Consider the following 21,596-nt stretch of genomic DNA (forward strand, 5'->3'; position numbering starts at 1 on the left):
GCCAGTTGTGCCTCATCTTCTGAGAAATCTGGGTTCTTTTGACCATTTTTCTACATGCAAAGTATGTATGATTGTGTCTTTAAAAAACTGAATCGTAGGCATCATTTATGTATTCTGGACACTAATCATTTGTCAATTGTATGTGTTACAGATATCTTCATCTAGTTTGTGCTTTGCCTTTTCATCTGCTTTCTGTCTTTTGATGGACAGAAGTCTTAATATAGGCAGTTATTAATCTTTAAGATTTGTTTTTTATGTCTATTAAAATAATTCCTCCTCTCCTCGCAAGCCAAAAAAATATTCTCCTATAACAACTTATTATTACAGTTTAGAATTTTGTCCTTCGCATTTAGGTCTTTAATCCGTCTAGAATTGATTTTTGTGTATGATGTAAGTACAATTTTATTTTTTTCCATTAGGATAACCGGCTGTCCTATATATGTATATCCCTTCTTCCCTCAGAGCTACAATGTCAGCACCGTCCTAAATCAACATCTGATGAATGTTGTGTGGGTCTGTTTCTGGGCTATTTGATAATCTCTATACCAACACCACACTGAAATATAAAGCCTGAAAATATCCAGTGTTTTATGAAGTGTGAAGAAGTAGATATTCTCATACTACATTGGTGGGAATATAAATGGTAGCAAACTTTGGGGGGGAAAATTTAGTAGTATCAACCAAATTTTAAACATACATATTCTTTGTCCAGCAGTTCCACTGCTAAAACTACATCCTATGGAAGTGCTCATTAAGACATGTACACAAAAACTTATTTGCAGGATTTTAATAGAAAAAAAAAAGAAAATCTAAATGACCATCAATAGGGAAGTAGTCGTTTAAATTATATTAATCCATGCAATAGGATGCCTTGCAGACTTTGAAAATAATGGATTTGAGCTGCAAGTACTGACATAACTTTCTTTTTTTTAAATTTATTTTTGGCTGCGTTAGGTCTTTGTTGGTGTGCGTGGGCCTTAGTTGCGGCGAGCAGGGGCTACTCTTTGTTGCGGTGTGTGGGCTTCTCATTGCGGTGGCTTCTCTTGTTGTGGAGCACGGGCTCTAGGCACGCGGGTTTCAGTAGTTGTGGCTCATGGGCTCTAGAGCACAGTCTCAGTGGTTGTGGTGCACGGGCTTAGTTGCTCCGTGGCATGTGGGATCTTCCCGGACCAGGGCTCGAACCCGGGCCCCCTGTATTGGCAGGCGGATTCTTAACCACTGTGCCACCAGGGAAGTCCCTGACATAACTTTCTAAAATACACTGAATGACATAAAACAAGGGTAGCATAGCATATAACATGGGGTTCTATGTGTGTAGGATTTTAAAAAACATATGAGCATATATATTTTTTCTAGAACAATACACCCAAGAAATTTTAGTATTCCCCCTTCGGGGGAGAAACCAGAAAAAAGTTGACTTCCTTAAATACCTTTCTGTGAGCTTGGAAATTTTATCAAATGTGCTTAATGTCACTATTAAAATATTTTTAATGCAAATATAAAGTGATTTGGAAGGGAAAATGGCATTATTTAAGAAAAAAGGTAGGAATATAGGTATTTAAAAATACTGGGAAAAGTCAGTGCTTGAATTGCAAAAGAATAAACATTAACCTCTGGAATCTTTGAGTGCAGTGGTACAGCAGAAGTGGTTCTTAAATTATTTTATCCTCGTTGGGAAAAAAGTCCCCCAAATCGACATTGTCAGGCGTTATAGAAAAGGAACTGAAATCTATTCAGCCTTTAGTGTAGCCAAATGCAGTCAAAGCCCATTAAATGCCGAAGGGACTGAAATTATCTTCTAAGCATGCAGTCCTAAAACACAGGGAAAGCCACTGAGCCGTCTTTCCACTCAAATCAAGGGAAGCAGCTCCAGAGCCTGGAACAGCTCCCCTGGTGACCAGTGAGTCAGTCACACAGGCAGACCAAGTGAAAGGCCCCTTACCCATCAAATGCCAGGAGCCAGCATGACAGAGACCTGGGAAGAGGTACTGTGGGATAATCAGAGTACGACTTGGAGTCAAATTCGGGTGAAACTTCTTTAGCCTATTTCCCCAGGAAGATCTCCAGTGAGAATTACCTCCAAGTTTTATTTTGAAGACAGGACATTATGATGGGCCAAGAAGGGAACACTGGGCACAGAAGTTAGACAGTGGAGGAACAGAGTTGATCCAATGAGCAAATTGATGAGGTACTGAGAAGTACTTTGAGCACTGAAGTAATGACGGCACCAGTGTTTCAAGTCCTTTGGATTTTGGATCCATGAAACAAGTCAGGAATCTGCTGTCCTAAGTGGCAGCTTCTGTATGTCACAGAACCCTGGCTTACAGGGTTTGGCCATTCAAAACCAGGTACCTAACGAATGAGATATGCTTTTCTTCCTCCGTGGGAGAGACTCCAAGGCCAGGGCACAGCAGCGATCTCTCTGTACTTGTGGAGTAATCACAACCCCAACTTGGTACAGGGACAATCTCATTCAAACTCCTAGAACTCCCTGTCCTTCCCTGCAGTGTATACCCAGAGTAAAGCAACTGGCAGTGATGGAGGGGGAAAAGGAAGGACAGACATGCAGAACTGGACTGCCACCTGCAGGCTGTGGTGCAAGGGACACGATCATTTGCTACACAACCCGCAGAGAATGGAAGGAACTTGGGCTCAGACTAGGTCTCACACCAGCCAACCATCCACACGGCCCACGGCAGAGGGACACATGGCTCCTGCAGAACCTGCGATACAAGGAAAGCCCTCCCACCCAAGCACAAGGCCCAGCACATCCTGCCCTCTCTGGGATTCCTATGGCCAGTAGTTAGCTCCAAGGTCTCCTGTTCCATGGAGCACTCTTTTTGCATCCATGGATGCTGCTTCCCCTCAAACTTACCATGGCTTACATGGCATTAGCTTTCCGTCTGACCTTCCCAACTATTAATAAATTCTAAGTCCCTAGTCTTCTATTTCACCATTTCCCTCAGACCTCCTGATACTTCACATTTGGCTCTACACTGTATCTGACTGATAGGTTTCCACGGGCCGGTCACAGGCATGACGGGATGTGTGGAAAGTTGCATTATTTTCTTGAAAAATTCAAAGTTAAAAAAAAAGAGAAATGGGGGAAGTATTAAGCAGGAAAATAAATCCAGAGCGGGCAGTATTCATGCAACTAAAGAGCAAACAAACGTATATAAAGACACAGAAAAAAAGAAATGTTATATATATCATTCAAATCTTTATTTTGAACAGATTCAATCAAAAATTTTTCATAAGGTTATTTACAGTACTGAATGTACAATTCTGAATGTATGCCTTTTTGACATCAGGGTACCATTCTTGAGCAGCAATACAATTTAAAAAATATAAAGATGCAGTATCACTTCTGATATAAAGTTACTTAAAAAAATCCAAAGTCTTAGGGAATTCACAAATCATAACAGGAAGTAATTATTTTATTAATTTAATGTGCACATAATTACCAAATCTTAATACATTAAAAATATGTGTAAATGCCTACAGACTGTACAAAAATTAACATTTTGTTAAAAGTTCCCAACCACCTCCCACCATAAATATACAAAAAGCCTATTTTCAGATATGTCAAAACTGCATGCATGAAATCTTAGAATGTTTTCTAAAGCTGGAATTTTGCTCTTCTCTGGACATTGGATCCATAGCCATTTGGGGGAACAGAGTACATAAACACTGATATAATTTTCCATGCTTTTGAAACTGTGCAGTAGTTTCATAAACATGGGAAACAAAATAAATAGTAAAAACTGCAACAGTTTTATTTAAATGCAAGTACAATTTGGAAAGCTTTTGAATGTAGGGATTATAAAACTAATATAAAAAGTTTTTATTTTGTTGTTGGCTTAGCCACTTTTATTCAAGCATTATTTGCAGCATTGCTTTACAGCAGTTGGTGCTAGAAGATACAAAACATATAGTTACCACTATTTATATTTGAGGGAGGAAAAAAAACTTTAAACAACCCTGAGGGAGACACACGTTAAAAATCTTGTTATTTATTTAAAAAGTTAAAAAGTTACATATTATTTAACAATTACTTTCCTGGACATTTCTGTCCTTTAGGTATGTGCATAAATAAAATTTAAATCAGCAATATTTATTCATCTTAATACATCAAAATAATATATGTACAGATTTTAAAATTTAGATCTGTATACACGCAAATAATTTAATGTGAAATTCAGAATCAAAATTACTATGTAATGGTGACCTACAGAGGGAGGACTCGTCTATCTATGGCACTAAGTAGGACCCACACCTGGACTCACAGACATTCTTCAAATCACATTCTGGAAGCCATCCATTACAACCTGAACAACCCACCTTGTCTATGTTCAAATCTAACCTCCTACAAATGCTTTGTCCACCTACCTAAAAACCTCATTCCTTTGAAAACAATATGAACAGATGTGATATAAAACCCTTATAAAATCTAAACGTTACAAAAGAGGGGAGGTTGTCAAAAATATAGCTCTTTATGATCATGCTCTTAAAGATGTTAAATACAATCTGATAGTTGGATTTTTAAGCTGCTACTTAGCAATTACTTTAATTATATGCTTCAGTATTTAAATCAAAGAATAAAATTTACAATTGTGGGAGATCACTGAAGACTATCACTCGTATGTATTGGAAGTGAACTGAATGTGGAAATTATAAAATGATAAAGAGAGTAATTAACTATAAAAACAGTGCTAATTCACAGCTCAAGAGGTCTAAGATGCATAGCTTCATAGAATCATTCATGGAACAATTGTTCTTATCATCTAATGTGTATTAATATAGTATCATACTTTTTTGATGGAAAACTTTGATTATATTTTTCTAAGAATCATCAGTGGCCACAGCAGTTAACAGTGATCCTGAGTGTAACATACATTTTTCTACAGTTAACCAAAAATCATCAGGTCTCTGCAGCATAAAAAATGAGAACCATCTGGTTTTATGGTTCTGGGTAACATTTGATCAAATTGGTAAATATGTATCAGGAAAATAATGATCAGCTAGAAGTAGAAAGCACAAGCATGCTACCGGTCAAGGAAGAGCACAGGATAAGATCACACAATCTTAGTAGTTTAGTGTCTACTTTAGAGCAGTATCAGTTTTCTTGTTTATCAGAACTTTGGGCTTTGCCAAACTGCTGGATCTTACCTATAAAGGCATTTTTAAATTACTTTAATTTTGTTTAGAATTTAAACATTAACCAGGATAAACAGAAAGATGAAAAATATCTTCCACATTTCTTTTGGCTCAATGAATGACTTTTCTTTTTAACTTTATTTCATTTTTTTTTTCCTCCCAGAAATTTCCACAACCAAATATGCTCATTCGTAAACACCCAATCCAAAATAGGTAAACTCTGACCTCTGGCGCCACCTAATGGCATAAAACAAACTCGCCAGGTTCATACTGCTTTGAAAAAATAGCAGTTATTCAAAACCACTCATTTTTTTAACCCTCATTATTGACAGGAGAGACATACATCAAACCTTTAAAATTTTAGGAGGTAAGATTCTAACTCAAAAAACTAAAAAACAAAAAACTATTATCCTATGTCTTTAGGTAATTAAAGACGTAGAAGAAAATAAAAAGACATTTAAAATAACATAAAGCCTGAGAGGAAAAAAACAGGTATGAGGAGATATTAGAAAGTTAGATATACATCTACTGCCAAAAGAAATCAGCTTTTTTCCTACTGAAAAGGCTTCAACAACATTTAACTAAAGCAAATTATACTACTGACACCAGACATAGCACAAGATCCATTTAATAGCTTTGAGGGACATCTCAAGAAGGCAGTGAAGCACCTTGCTGATAAGAAAAAATAAAACCCAGGCAGTTTGTACAGAAAATATAAAACCATAAGTGGAAATTACCTGAGTTGCAACACCATAAAATTCACTCCTAACTCTAGGCTATTAAAGGGAACTGGTGTTATGTATACTAAGTTTTCTTTGGGAGAAATATTGAAATCAAATAAAAACAGGCTTTGTACCTATTTTCATTGGAGGCTAATTAACACCCATTTTATTTATCAACCACAAATTTAGGGCCTGTATATAAATGATGACTTTTTCTAATAAGGGGGCTGTGAAAATAAATTTAAAGGCATAAACTAAAGTCTTAGAAGCTAATATCTAAACACCTTCCAGATACCAACTTTCTTCTGTACCCTATAAAGAGTATCACTGAGGATAACAATCAAGCAAGTTCTGGAAATATATATAATATTTAGAGTTACTGAATGAAGGTATAGGACTTTGAAGATTGATTATTAATTTAACTGACAGGCCAATCTCTTTTTGTTTGTTTTGTTTAAAAAAAAAAAAAAACTCAAGTCAGCTACTATATTGGAAGGGACATAAATTGAAAGGGTGCCATTCTGACGCACAGGATCAGATTAAGTCCTACATTTACATTCTCCTCAATACTGCTACTAGAATACCACTGAGACCGATTCACTGCTATGTTATGGTGATGATCTGACATGATCCATTCTCCTTTACTAAAGCTTTCGCTTCTGTTGTTGTTTGAGGTTTTGGTGGCCATTCCGGGTCAACCAAGAGCTCCTGGGCCAGATACATGTACTTGGCCTTTGGCATCTTCTTCCTACAGTTCAGGGCCCAGGACAAGCAGCATTTTCCCCACCAATCCACTGACTCCTAAGAAAATAAGGAAAAAGAGGAACACCCAGTAGATTAAGAGCTGTTGTTTTTAACAAGTTTGTTAAAGCATAGTTCATCAGCACAGAAAAATAAGAGGAAATGACTTCTGAGCACAACAAATACATGAAGGAAAGAAAAAAAAAGTCCACGCTTAAAAAAAAAGTCAGCTTTCCATTATTTAGGAACATTATTTTTTTAAGATTATATTTCTAAAGTATCCATATAATTTATACTTCATTTTATTTAGTTCTATGTTCCTACTTCCTCCTGTATGCAGATACATTTTAAAAATAACGTGTAAATCTGGAGTCTGTGATTCCATAACATAAAACATCTGATGTATTAAGAATAACTTCAAACTATTCAGAGAAAACATTTTTAATATTTAATATGAAAACCATCATCCTATCCTGAACTATCTTTTGGTACTACTGCTTCTAGCAACTTAACCACCTGATCATTTTTGAAAGAAAACGGTGTAAAGATACCACTGCTACTGTTAATATCACCTTTCAAAGCATTATGTAAATATTGTTATGTCAAAATCAGAACTTAGATCATGTTTAATGTCAATCACTTCTTTTAAAACCACATTCTCATTAACATAAAAAACAATTTTATTTTATAATGATGGTTTCCCCTTGGTGGTCCACAACTGGAAAGAGGTACACAGAAAACTATAAAGCAAGTCCTAATTCTTAGTATTATTTCATTATAAAAAGCTCTGCTGTCACAGACTTCCTTCGGATCAATCCCAGTGTTTTTACTGGATGTGATCTTAGATAAATAGTTCTTGAAGAACAAGAAAGCAGAGTCCCTGGTTATTGTACAAAAATGTAAATTCAATAAAGGCCCTCAGAGTTTGTCTTAATTGGAACCGGAAATAAATGAAATAAAACTAAATGACTATACTGAGACCTGTAGTTATATTCACCTCTGAAGAACAGTCAATTCTTAACTATTTTGGCTGTTTCTTCTACAAAGCAAAATTTAAATCCCAGGTTGTTTTGTTTTGCCATCAACTTATAACCTAGGCTACAACCAGGTCTAAGCTCAACTGAAGTAAAGATGACCCTTGAGCAACACCGGGTTTGAACTGTGCAGGTTCACTTACATGTGGATTTTTTTTTAGCAAATACTACAGTGCTACATGATCCCCAATTGGTTGAATCTGCAGATATGGAGGAACCCTGTATACAGAAGGCCCATAAATTATATAAATCATAGCAGATTCTTGGCTGTGGGGAGGGTCAGCAACCCTAACCCTGGCATTATTCAAGGGTCAGCTGTAATCTCACAAAATTCCGGAAGAGTTCTAATGTTAACTCTCAAAATATCTTCATGATCAAGAAAGGCAAATTTGCTATAACACAGATCCTAAAACACAGGTTTCTAAATTGGCCAATGGAGAATAGCAAAAATACTTTAAAATGAAAACTCTTTAAAACTTCTTCATACTTTGACTTGGTAGGTCTCATCGTACTGAGACAACCACCAGGAACCTATTACTCTCTCCTTCTTCAAAACTAGGGGTGGGCATGCGGCAGAGAGCATGATACACAATAACTACGTGCTTTTAAAGGCCTTCTAGTTCACTGTGTCGACAAAACAGTATAAGCTGCACCACTACCAAGAATTGAAAGGCAAAAACTGTGGTTTGTCACAAGCAAGCTATATTAAATTAGGGGTGGGGTGGGTTAGTGGGGATACAGATTTGAGGATTATTCATCTAGTAGCCTCTTTACTGTCATAGCTAAAAAGAGAGTTATTACCATCACCTCAAAGGAAGTCCATAAGAAAACATTTAGCATTAGAATATAGAAGAGGTTAGTTATAGGACCCTTCAGGTGATCCAAATAACAAATAATTCCTTTCCGGGATAGGTGTACACATGACAAACCTTAATATTTAATCTGAGGCAACAGCTCACTACCTGGACCTATCTTTTCCCCGAGGTGTTTAAATTCTTCCCTCTAATTGCAGGGGAAAAAAAATTCGTTGTTCCTAAATCAATGTGAAAGCCGTCACTTTTTATTTTACAGCAAGTAGCACTGTTAAAGGATCACAGAAAAGGGCGAATGGTGAATGCTGACTTAAAAAAAAAAGGCAGAAACATATAGGCCTTGTCTGTCCAGATGAGCCAGTTGGGCTGAAAGCAATGCAAAACAGGCTGAGTTAAGGAAAGTCACAGCCAAGTGTATTCAAATGTAAGACATACACACACACACAAACAAACAAAAAATAATAAAATCCATCATTTCCCCACCTGTGGAAGATGAGGCAAGCAATAAAATTAAAATGAAATCTACTGCAAACAGAATCACAATTGAATAGTATTCTTTTCACATTAATGTGCATGCTTTTTTAAAAAAAATCCTCATGTCCCTATTAAAAGCAACATACACTTGTTATAATTTAAAAAATAAATTCAGTCACAAGGAACACTAGGGATTCCCCCCTCCACTATAATTAGACTCATATTTTGTTCTTGTACCCTCACCTTCCCCAAACAGCATACACAAAAAATACACTATAAGCAAGCATGGGCTTGTTAATTTACAAACACAAGCATACCACAGACATCCTCAAACAATATAATTCACTGGTAGAGAAAATAAACGGTGCTACAGGCATGCTAGAATAGAACTAACTCAAGGGAGAAAAGACAGTGGCAACAGGACAAAGGCAAGCAGTGTGCAAGGAGAGGGAAGAGATGAAGCATCACAGGGCTTAGAATGAGCACCAAGGCCTTGCCAAACATCTAGGGTAAGTCTCTGAAGCAGAACACAGGAGCCCCAGCAACTGGATCTTGTGATTTGCTCCTGAAAGGACTGGTTAAATAACCAAGTGTATCCCTCAGAGAAGGCAAAGTGGCTACCACAGCCCAGCAGAAAAAACACAAAGAACTTTCAAAAAGATCTACAGCTAAAATTCTCCTGCTTCTTAGACCAGTCCAAGCTGTTCATTCCAGAACCCCAATGCCAGCTAACTCCTAGCAGTGTCTTTTAGGAAATGTTTTCATAGGCAGTATGTAAGATATAAACCCATGCTTATGGGGAAAATGTTGTAATGGTACTGTGGTTTTCATAAAAGTCTTCTTCCATACCAATCCTGAATATAAGACAAACACAATCAGAATGAGCATTCTATGTAAATAAACTCGAATAATATCCTAAGTGGCATAAAGACTACAGCTAACATCTGGATTTTTCCCCCAAAAGGGAAACATAATCAGGACACATTCTCAGGCATTATCAAAATACATGACGGTATGACTCCAGTTCCATATCTACCACTAAGCAGCCTCAGTTTACCAGACACAGGGTAGGCACAAACGCTTCTTCAAAAGAGAATATGAAGCACAGATCTCAAACACGGGTAAAGCTGTACAGAAAAACACAGGTGATGGGCCCCTCCACTGAAGACTTCTCATTCAGTAGATCAAAGGTGGAGCTCAAGGCATTTGTGATGAATATCCTTACTTGAAAGTCACTGCATCTCAAGAATCTTTTTTTTTTTTTTTTGGTCAGAGAATAAGTATTAACATCTGGAGCTGCTAAAGATCATTACAGAAAAAAAAATACTTAGTTACATGAAAGTTTTAACTTTGATTATTTACAAATGGTTTACTTAACCTGTTTTCAATTTGATTCAATGGACATTTACTGATGCCACTGTGCATTAATAAGAAAAAGAACCACTGTGGGAAATAAATGACTATTATATAAAAATCTTGCTGTATCTAAATTAGGTTAGCTGTATGTATGTTCAGTGGGCCAAATAAACATAATATCTAAAATGTCTACTATTAAATAAAATGACACCTAAAGGTTTATTTCGTTTTTAAAGAACAGATGGAGGCTTTCTGTTATAGGAATATTATGGTCCTGGGCCCAGATAAAACTGAACCTGAATTCCAGTTCTAACACTGTTTCCTCATCTGTGAAGACAGGGATATCTTCAGTCTCTCTACCCTAACCTCTTAGGTGGCTGTAATAACTAGAGAGAATTTATACAAAATGCCTCACAGTGTCTACCATAAAAAGTAGGTTTTGGAAACAGGAGCTGTTCTTTGTCTCCATTTTGTCACTTGATTGTTATATTAGTTTGCATCTCTGTGGCCTCATAATGTGAGACAGTGTGGTACAGTGGAAAAAACACTCCTCTTGAAATCAGACACCTTGGCTTCAACTCCCAGCTCTGCCACTCATAAGCTGCATAACCATGGCAAGTGGACTGAATGCTGTTTCTTTATGTATAAAACGAAGTTAGAAACACCTTAAGATTGGAAGGATTCTGGAGGCGTTACATAGCTGCCTTGCAGATCACCAGATATTTTGGACATGGTTACTAGAGATTTCTAGGTGAGGTTCTCGACTTCACAACTCAACTGCATTAAGACCTGGAGCCTAGTCCAGGGTCTTTAGCTGTGAAACTTCGAACCTTACTCAATGGTCTCTGGGTTTATATGGTAAGGAAGGAATGAAGAAACATGGCCGTTCTTCCCCCGACATTAACAGAGAAGGCTGAGAGCTGCGATCTTAGAAGACCTCACGGGACTCTTGGTAGGAAAGAGCACAGAATGGGCTCCTAGGTGTAGCAGGTCACTCTCATCTTTACTTGCTTTTTCACCGTATGGCAGGGTTTTCCAGCCTCGGCACTGCTGACATGTTAGCCCAGACAGTCTTTGTCTTGGGCGCTGCCGTAGGATGTTTACTCAGCAGCATCTTCAGGCTCCACCCACCACATGCTAGTAGCAACCTCACCCCCACCACCCCCGCCAATTGTGACAAACAAAAATGTCTCCAGATACTGCCACGTGTCCCCGGGAGGATGGGAGGATTACCCCTAATTGAGATCTACACCCTTACAGTAATCTGACTAACTGATGGGCTCTCCAAGGGTCACAAATATGAACAGTGAGAGCAAACTACAAATGGAAATGTTGGAAGATGAAAGCACAGCATTCCATGCTAAGAGGTTATAAGAACTCTCTTTTCTGAAGCCAATGATTTAAAAAATGCTTTCTTAAAACATGACCCTAGAAACTGAAGGCCAAACTTCTTGTCTACTCAGTGGTGCTCAGAACTGGTAAACACATGGGGCCAGCGGGAGCCTCCCTGCTCAGACCACTCTCTCCCCAGAACACTTCAGAGGTACAACTTCACATGAGAGGCACAAACTCTTAAAAATAATGAGGACACATACTTATTTACACATTTTTAGAAAAAAGATGTAGCAAATGATAGAATTTTCTGCCATTTAATTTTGGCTGAAAAGTGAGGAAGGCTTTCCAATTCAAATGTTTTAAAGGAGCTTTATGATACCCACTTTTGACTTAGCGTACAGTTCCTCTTCAGAACCTGCGTTTCCTGTTTAGATCAATAGTCGGAGATCTCTTTGGAAAAGCTAAAAACTCAATGGAAATGTTTTCCTTGGCCAAGGCCTTGCCAGTACAAATATTTTATATGAGGACTGATGATAGGACCCAAAGTTAACCCTCTGAAGCAATGTAGTGAGGTAACCAAGACACAGAGGAGATGTAGCTCAGGGACTTGAGCCTCTCTCTAATACAGCTCTGGTCATACTTACTAGGGACAACTGTGCCTTACACTGCTTTGAGAAAAAGAAACTAAAGCAGATTCCAGATTTATCACATTATTACAAAACTATCCTTACTCATCATCAAGCATTAGAAAAGGAAATGGTGCTCTATAGAACTTATAAAGTGATCCTGTGATACTACTACACCAGGCATCAAGCCTGATCAATTACCAAAGCAAAGCTCAGGACATAGCTACTCAGGTAAAAGAAGGCTAAAAATAAGTGAGTGACCCACACCAGGGAATCCTCTTGAATTTGGAAAGCTGCTTTCTGGCTTGGGGTGAGTGAAAGGTTTAGAACTCATGTGTATAAAGTATATCGCCCACCTACAAACAGCAATGGGCACAATAATGAGGGAGTGAAACTTTATGCTGTCAAGTTCTCTGTACTCAAAAAAGCTGCTCAGAGCTGTGATTCAATGGTACTGGTTTAAAAAACAAGACTAACCTATATTTTCTATCAAGAATTTCAACATCCTAACACCAAAAAATAGGTTTTATTCATCTGCTTCTCTTTTCTTTTCACCACAAAGAAAGTCAAAAGTCCTTAAACCATGGTTTGTATAAAAATGAACACTATCTCTCTGAAAATGTTTCTAAATGATGAGAGACATATGCTGGGGAAAACCAAAAAGCCACCCAAAATTAAGGCACAGTAACTGAAAAGAAATCAGAAATAATTCCTCAGAATTTTGACCTTTGGACTCTGATCCATGAAGAAATAATTCCCATTCCATAACTTTATTTACATGAATCTCATTTAGCCTCTAATGGGACTCATAAAAACTGGAAACATAAAATTTAAGCCAGACAGAAATGGAAAAATTTACCACTGAGAATAAGACCTTCACACACAGAGAAGATAAGGATTGGAATGGAAAAGAGACTTATGAAATTTCTGAAGTCCTAAAAAGACTGTAACAAATGTTTGCCATGAATCTTCTAGGACTCCTTACAAAAAAATGAAATGCCAGGCAAAGAGGAAAAGGTTGAGCAACACACAACAGAATATCACCCTACACAATGCAGAGTACACAACTGACGTGAAGAATTGAGAGTAAGGGCTGATTTCCAACCTGTGGTGGCTGTGTGGTGGTGAAGCGATATTCTCCTTGTTTGTCTCGATTGAACACAACTTTCCAAAGGACCATGTCAAGGAAGAAGTTCTGAGAGATAGTCCAGCGAGTTAAGAATTAAAAATGACTATGTCATTCTTTATTAATGCATACATTTAAAAAGGCTCACACAATGCTGAGACATTTGTGAAAAACATGATTTGGTTTTCATATAGAGAATTTCAGTTTATATTGCAAAAGGATAAAGAATAACAACAGGACTTTTGTAACAAATATAAATCATCATAAAATTCTTGATAAATTTTCTACAAAGTATGGCTTTTATATGAATCCTCAGGTCTTTCCCATATTAAAATAATGCTTATAATCTGAAGTATTTTTCTTAACAGTGAATTGAGTTATTTATATCTATATACAACTATATCGATATGCATATGATGAAAAATAATTCTTTTGATAGTAAGCAAGAATAAATTAAGGGAGATTAAGAAAGGATTCCCTAGAAATTGTTTTATAAAAAGATTTTATCTTAAATAACATTTGAGTGAAAAGATGAACTTATACTATAGAAAAAGGAAAGCTTTTAAAGTACAGTATCTTGGACATGCATAAAACAGCAAAAATACATTAAAATGGGCAACCTAAAAAGATCAGTACCATAATAACCATGCTGTCCACTATGGCCCCAATTTAAATACCAAATCATCTTTTAGAAAAATATCAAATTAAACATAATTAACAAGTCTACAGCCATTATCTCTAAAGTATACATGTTTCCCACAAATTACTTAATTTTAATTCAAAAGCCTACTCTATGAAACCCTTAAAAATCACAACTGCATCTCCTTCTTCATTTGACATACTGCTACTGTAAGAGTGAATAATAGTAGCTCTGAGAACAGACCAAATTTTATTAATAAGCAGCAAGTGAGAACTTACTATCTCCTTTTAGAGCAGGTGACCTAAAGGAATCCTAGTAGGAGAATAACTATACAGTATAATATGGATCAAAGAGTACTTAAGACCTCTTCCCTCTAAGGAAAACTTAGAAGTAAATACCAAGGAAGAAGTTCCAGCAATCAGTGCTGAGATTGGGTAAGTTCATCATAGTCACTATTTTACAATTTCAATAAACTCTCTAATTATTAATATTTACTATACTTCATGGAGAGAGCCCCCTCCCTTTCCTCCCTTAAATGGGAGATTTTACTGTACATCACAGGACTTGGGTGGTGCTCTGATTTCATGGCCACTGGTTTACCAGTTTATGGGCCACCTGAGCACCAATCTTCTCTCCTTTCTCTGTCACTAATTTTTGATTTATAACTGCTTATTTTCTCCCATCTATGACTGCAGCTAAATCATCTCTCTCTCTTTTTTTTGGCCACGTCGCATGGCATGAGGGATCTTAGTTCCCCAACCAGGGATCGAACCCACACCCTCGGAAGTGAAGGCACGGAGTCCTAACCACTGGACCATCAGGGAATTCCATCCTATCTCTTAATATGACTATTATTAGTTCATGGAAAAGTTGAGAAGAGAAGGCTAAATGAATTTAACTGCAATGACACTGAAAGTTTTTGTGGGCTTCCATAATGTTGCCTATCCATTTCCCCCATTACCATTAAATCACCAAGAATTGCAAAGCAGCAAGGCAGCCACTTAATTATGTAAAGTGCTTACCTCTACCACGATTGAAACAAAGGCATTGACAAGAACAATGATGAGCATAGTTACACGCCACTGATATGGTACACACACTATCTGTAAGACAAAAATTATGTTAATATAGTATGTAGTTGATATTATAGCATTATATCGTAATTTCCAAATTTATTTAATTCCTATTATATACCAAACACTTTCAGATACATTATCTACTCAATCCTCAACAATGCCACAAGGTAGATACTATACCCGCTTTTCAGATGATAAAACGCAAAGTGAAGTAACTCAAGGTTTAGAAGATACATTAAAGTGATCGAACTTAGAGACAAATCCAATTCAAACTCAAAAGCCCATGCTCTACTAGATCATGAATTTCTAACAAGTCTCTATTTAAAAAATAAAGTCCTATCTTTAAACAATGAAGTAGATACTGATCTAATAATGAAGTACTACTCAAAACTCTACACTGTTTAAAGACAAATTCATAAAAAGAACTGTGCAGATCAATTTAAGAAGGAAGTTTTCACTTTAAAACCTGTGATTAATTTCTAAGGCCTAAAAAAAAAAGAGGAGAAGAAGAAGGAAAAAAAAAATCTCATCCATGCATTCATCTCTTTAGTCAGCAAATATTTACTGAGTACTTAGGTACACACTAGTACCTGTGTCAAGCGCTGAGGAGTGGCACGATATGTTTTAGAAAGACACTTACGACTCAGCAAGGATTTGAGGGGTGGAGACTGCTATACTGATCCAGGCAAGAGACAATGGTAGCCTGAACTACAGTGGTGGCAGACATAATGAGAAATAAATATATCTGGTCTCCGTCCCTGGCTCCTGACACAGGGCTCTTTAAACTCAATTTCCTGAGTGGTGGGAGAGATAGGAATATCTTAAACAGAGCTTCTAAATCCCCTGGAATTTCCTGGGTATCAGGAATGTTTTCGTTCTAGTAAGGCTACTGTTCATGGGCTTCAGGATGTGGGCTGCTCATCAGAAAGACCAGGGAGAGGGGAGGGGCTAAAGATCAAGTGAATAATTGATCATGCCTGTATGATGAAATCTCCATTTAAAAAAAAATCCCTAAACTACAGAGTTTGGAAAGCCTCTGGGTTGGTCAACACATCCGTGTGCTGGGAGGGTGAAGCATCCCAATGGAATATGACAGAAGCTCCTGCGCTTGGGACCCTTCCAGACCTTGGCTTATGTACCTCTTCATCTGGCTGTTATCCTGTACCTTTATTATATTCTTTATAATAAACCAATAAACGTTAAGGGTTTCACTGAGCTCTGTGAGCTGTTACAGCAAATTACCAAAGCTGAGATGAGGGTTGTGGGAACCCTGACTTATAGTTGGTTGGTCAGAAGAAGTACAGGTGACATTCTGTGACTTGCTTCTGGTGCCTGGAGCGGGGGCAATCTTGTGGGACCACGCCCTTAACTCGCAGGGTCTGTGCTCGCTCCAGGTAGTGTTAAAACTGAACTGCAAGACACCCAGTTGGTGTCCAGAGAACTGGCTGGTGTGAAACAACCCCACACATCTGGGGTCAGAAGTGTTTTGAGTAGGAAACAATAGTTTCCTTTTAGGTGGCAGATGGGATTGGAGAGAGACAGGGATACAGAATAAGAAACCTGAGAAAATCTAGGACCAGACTGGCCATGAAAAGAGAAGGAAAAGACAAGTATACACACACACAGAAGCCTTGGATAAATGGTAGTATCAAGAAACAGAGTCGAGGGCCTCCCTGGTGGCGCAAGTGGTTGAGAGTCCGCCTGCCGATGCAGGGGATACGGGTTCGTGCCCCGGTCTGGGAGGATCCCATATGCCGCGGAGCGGCTGGGCCCGTGAGCCATGGCCGCTGAGCCTGCGCGTCCGGAGCCTGTGCTCCGCAACGGGGGAGGCCACAACAGTGAGAGGCCCGCATACCGCAAAAAAAAAAAAAAAAAAAAAAAAGAAACAGAGTCGAAGCAGGGTTGAGGGAGAACATGATGAGCTTAGTTGTTTAAATGTTGACTGAGAAAACTGATGGGTGAACCACGCATATAATGTTCAGTATGTTAGTAGACATTCAGGTTAAAGCTCAGTTGTGAGACGAGGCTAAGGGTATAAAGTCAGGAGTTTTCAACACATAGATGGCAACTACAGGGGAAGCCACAATTAAGGATGAGGTCACCTGAATGGATAGAGTAAGACAAGGGATAAGAACACAAATGTGTGGAGCACTAACATTTAAGACACAGGCACAGGGTTTGGAACCACAATGGAGAATGAGGAGTCACAGAAGAAGTAGGAAAAGGTCAGAAGAAAGCAAAGCATGATAAAATTCCAGGGAGAATGTCTCAAGAATGATGGCATGGCTAACCTGTCAAATACTGCTGAGGAGACAAGTAAGACTGAGGGGAAAAAAAACCCACACACACATCAGGGGTACAAATCCACTGGACTTAACAAGAAGGTTGTTAATTGCCCTGGCAAGGGCAGTTTCAGTAGACTGGCAGGGGTAGTAGCCAGATTAGATTAGTTGATGAGCGTGTGAGAGGTGAGTTGCATGTAGCATTCTTTCAAAAAATAATTTGGCTGTGAAGCAGAAGGCATGTGGTGAGAGAGAAATATTATATAAATGTGTTATATTTATTCTTTTGCCTAAAGTGCTTATCTAAATCCCTGAATGAAGCGTGTGGGGAAAGAGATGCTCATACACTGTTGGTAAGACTATAAACTGTCAACCTTTTCAAAGTTCAATAACATAGTATTTATAAAAATTCAAATTCTAGATACCCTTTGGCCAAGCAATTCTACTTCTGACATTAACCTCTAAATATGCATTTGTCCTTCTTAACAAAGTGTGCAAGAATCTGCAAATACAGCATTGTTTATAATAGCAAAACAGTGGAAACAACCTAAATATCCATTAAAGGGATTAGTTAAAATATGGAAAAGTCCATGAAATGGAATGCTCATCCATAAAGTGCTTATAAGCTTGATACCCAAACCTGTCAATAACATCAAGAAAAGAAAACTAAGTTTGATCTCACTCATGCAACCACAAGCAAAAATCCTAAACAAAATCATAGTCAACCAAATCCAGCAGATATAAAAAAGAATGCATCATGACCAAGTTGGATTTATTCTAGGAATGTGGTGTTGGTTCAACATTTGAATATCAGTCAACTGTAATTCACCACATTCTCCTGGAAGAAACACTATGTGATCATTTCAACAGCTGTAGAAGAAGCATTAGATAAAATTAAACGTCTATTTATGTTAACAACACCACAGAAATAAGCTTCCTCAACCCAATAAAGAGTATATACCAGAAACCTACAGCCCACAATATATCCAGTGGTGAAATACTAGGAACACTCCCTGTAGAGTCAGGAACAGGACAAGTACATCACTATCACACCAACATTCGTGTGGTTAACAGACATGAAAAACACATAGAAGGCGTAAGGACTGAAATGTGAGAAACAAAAAAAGTCACTATTTATAGATAAGTGTCTAAAACAAAATCCTAGAGAATCTAAAAATTTTAAGAATAAAGTTTGACAAGGCTGATGGATACAAGATGAATATCCAAAATAACTGCACTGTTTCCACCAGCATAAAAGGACTATAAAATACAATTTTAAACAGATACTTATCAGAGGAACAAAAACCATAATACTACAGGAATAAATCTAACAAAAACTTGTATAAAAACTTTAGGGAGGGCTTCCCTGGTGGCACAGTGGTTGAGAATCTGCCTGCTAATGCAGGGGACACGGGTTCGAGCCCTGGTCTGGGAGGATCCCTCATGCCGCGGAGCAACTAGGCCCGTGAGCCACAACTACTGAACGTGCGCGCCTGGAGCCTGTGCTCCGCAACAAGAGAGGCCGCGATAGTGAGAGGCCCGCGCACCGCAATTAAGAGTGGACCCCCCCCCCCCTTTTTTTTTTTTTTTTGCGGTACGCAGGCCTCTCAGTGTTGTGGCCTCTCCCGTTGCGGAGCACAGGCTCCAGACGCGCAGGCTCAGCGGCCATGGCTCACGGGCCCAGCCACTCCACGGAATGCGGGATCTTCCCAAACGGGGACACGAACCCGTGCCCCCTGCATCGGCAGGCGGACTCCCAACCACTGCGCCACCAGGGAAGCCCAAGAGTGGCCCCCTTAAGTCACTAGAGAAAGCCCTCGAACAGAAATGAAGACCCAACACAGCAAAAATAAATAAATAAATAAATAAACTCCTACCACCCAACATTTTCTTTAAAAAAAAAAAAAAAAACCTTTAGGGAGAAAGATATTCTGAAGAAATAGAGATATTCTCCCCCTCAATTTTTTGATAAACCCAGTGTAATTCTAATAAAAATTCCAAGAGGGCTTACCCTGGTATAAACTTAGACTTAAAATGTATACGGAGGAAGAAAAGCTCAGGAACAGCCAAAAAGATCATGATGAACAATGTGAGGTGGGGATAGGGGTCCTATCCAAAATCACTTACAAAGTCGTATCACACTTTATACACACTAGACAAACATTGCCAAAGATGTGGAACAAAAGATCTCATACACTGATGGAAGTATAAATTGGTATAATCGCTTTGGAAAACAACTGGAACCTCAGAAAGCTAAAGAGGACATGCTCAAACTTATACTAGAACACACCAGAAGACCGTTTGCCCTAGTGGTATGCCAAGGTAGGGCGGGTGGTAATGGAAGGAGTATTTTACCACTGACATTGTTTAGAATTCCCATGACAAGGTGATATTTCTAGGATATGGACGTTTAGTGGGCTTTATTGCTGGTTTTAAATTCTCAACAGCATTGTACCACCCCTTGCTGCTTGTACTTGGGATGAACTCTTTGATGTTACTCAATCCCTTACACTGAGACGTGTATAAGAATGTTTACATCAGGACCATTAATTCAGGAAAAGTTTATAAACAATGCAGTTATTTACCAGTGGAGAACTGAGAAGTGAATTATGGTATATTCCTATAACGGAATACTATACAGAATGAAAATGAAATGCATGCAGCATCATAGTAAGGCTTTTGGGAAAAAGCAAGTCACAGTAAAACAGCGATTACCAGATACCATTTTCATAAAGTTCAAAAGTAAGCAAAACTATCTTTTAAGACTTCATACATATGTGGTATAGTGAAAAGTAAGACAATGAGGTAGTGGTTCCTTCTGGGTGTTTGGAGAAAGGTGCACAATAGAGCCTTACTGGTGTTGGTAATGCTACCTTTTTTTAAGGTAACACGTTGGACTCCTAGGTATTATTTTATTGCTATTATGATTAACAACTTAAACGTGTGTGCATATTCGTTTGTATAAAACAAGTATTTCATCTTTCATAAGGTTGTTAATGAGAACGAGAATAAAGAACTCAATGGAGAGCACGTGATGAGGCAGCGCCTGCAGGCTACTCAAGAAGGAGGCTGGTACGGGACGGGTCAAATAATGGAATCAATGTTCTTTTAGTTTTAAAGACCAAGGGACATTTAATTTCTTTGTGGACAAAGGGAAATGGAACTAGAAGCAAAGACTGAAGAAACAGGAAAGAAAAATATCAGGTAGAGTCAATAAAGGCTGCTGCTGTTTTAATTATATTCCCTTTGGGTTAATATAACTGGATCTTTGAAAATTAGGAAAGAAGAGATCCTGGAAAAAAGAAACAAAGACAGTTTAGTTTCTTTCCCCAGTAACATAAGAGCAGAGGAGGGGGATAGATCTTAAGCCCTAGCAATCATCCAGAAGTCTCATTTGGCTATGTGATACTAATGTGTCATTTTCCACTACTGTCTTATTTACCACTGCTATCCCAGATCCTATTACTCCTCAGACAATCAGTAATAATTGATGTGCTTAAGCCTTACCTGAAGAATCTGGTCAATAGAGGCGACTGGATGCAACATGATGAATAATATGAAAACATACAAAATAATCAGAGACACAACAAAAAAATCTGAAACAGAAAGTAAAACAATTAAATTAGGGAGTTCCTTTAAATAAAAAGGCATATAATAACAAATGGTATACTGTCGATCTTAAATTTGGTTTTGAATACTTCTATTCCGGTTGATGAAGTATATAAAATGTGTGCTCTATGATATTTCCTAGAGTATGATACATCATGCAGGCCTAAAGGATTTATTTATGTAATGGGAAAATAATCAGCATTTATAAAAAATAAGAGACAGACCTTTATGGATATTTATTTGTGTATCTCACAGATAGATAGCTACTTTATAAGACAACCAAGCCAATCTATAATCACAAACAGGAGACTAGACTACGTACGGCAAAATTAGATTATCATTTAAAACATACATGCAAAGACAACTGATTGTAAAAATGCTAATAACATTTATTCTCAGTATTAGTTATGTTATAATCCTAAACAGAGGCACTCTAAGTTGAATGTAAGTATATTTCTGTTCAGTGAATCCCACTTTTTCATTCATTTCCTCCGTGAAAATATTTCCACAGAAAACGCTAGCTAAAACCCAGAAACTGAGTTGATCTGCTACTTTAAATGTGGGCTAATCCTGTGGCTTGCTGTGGTAGGTAGGGATGGTAAATTC

General features: G+C 37.9%; 1 protein-coding gene across 6 annotated transcripts in view; it reads right to left on the reverse strand.

The window, feature by feature from the left end:
- Positions 1–3,222: 3,222 nt before the first annotated feature.
- Positions 3,223–21,596, reverse strand: part of ATP13A3 (ATPase 13A3) — an 81,818-nt gene continuing 63,444 nt past the window's right edge. For 4 of the 6 annotated variants that reach the window (XM_060099309.1, XM_060099308.1, XM_060099307.1 and 1 more), the window contains 4 exons: positions 20,889–20,977; positions 15,046–15,126; positions 13,363–13,452; positions 3,223–6,680 (listed from right to left, as the gene is read on the reverse strand). In XM_060099309.1, the coding sequence (XP_059955292.1) occupies positions 6,483–6,680; positions 13,363–13,452; positions 15,046–15,126; positions 20,889–20,977 (458 nt within the window). In that variant the 3' untranslated portion in view covers positions 3,223–6,482. The remainder of the gene's footprint in view (positions 6,681–13,362; positions 13,453–15,045; positions 15,127–20,888; positions 20,978–21,596) is intronic. The other 2 variants (XM_060099312.1, XM_060099311.1) reach the window with 1 other exon arrangement.

This window comes from Mesoplodon densirostris, chromosome 5 (assembly GCF_025265405.1).
Source record: "Mesoplodon densirostris isolate mMesDen1 chromosome 5, mMesDen1 primary haplotype, whole genome shotgun sequence".
In the NCBI taxonomy this organism is placed as follows: Eukaryota; Metazoa; Chordata; class Mammalia; order Artiodactyla; family Ziphiidae; genus Mesoplodon; species Mesoplodon densirostris.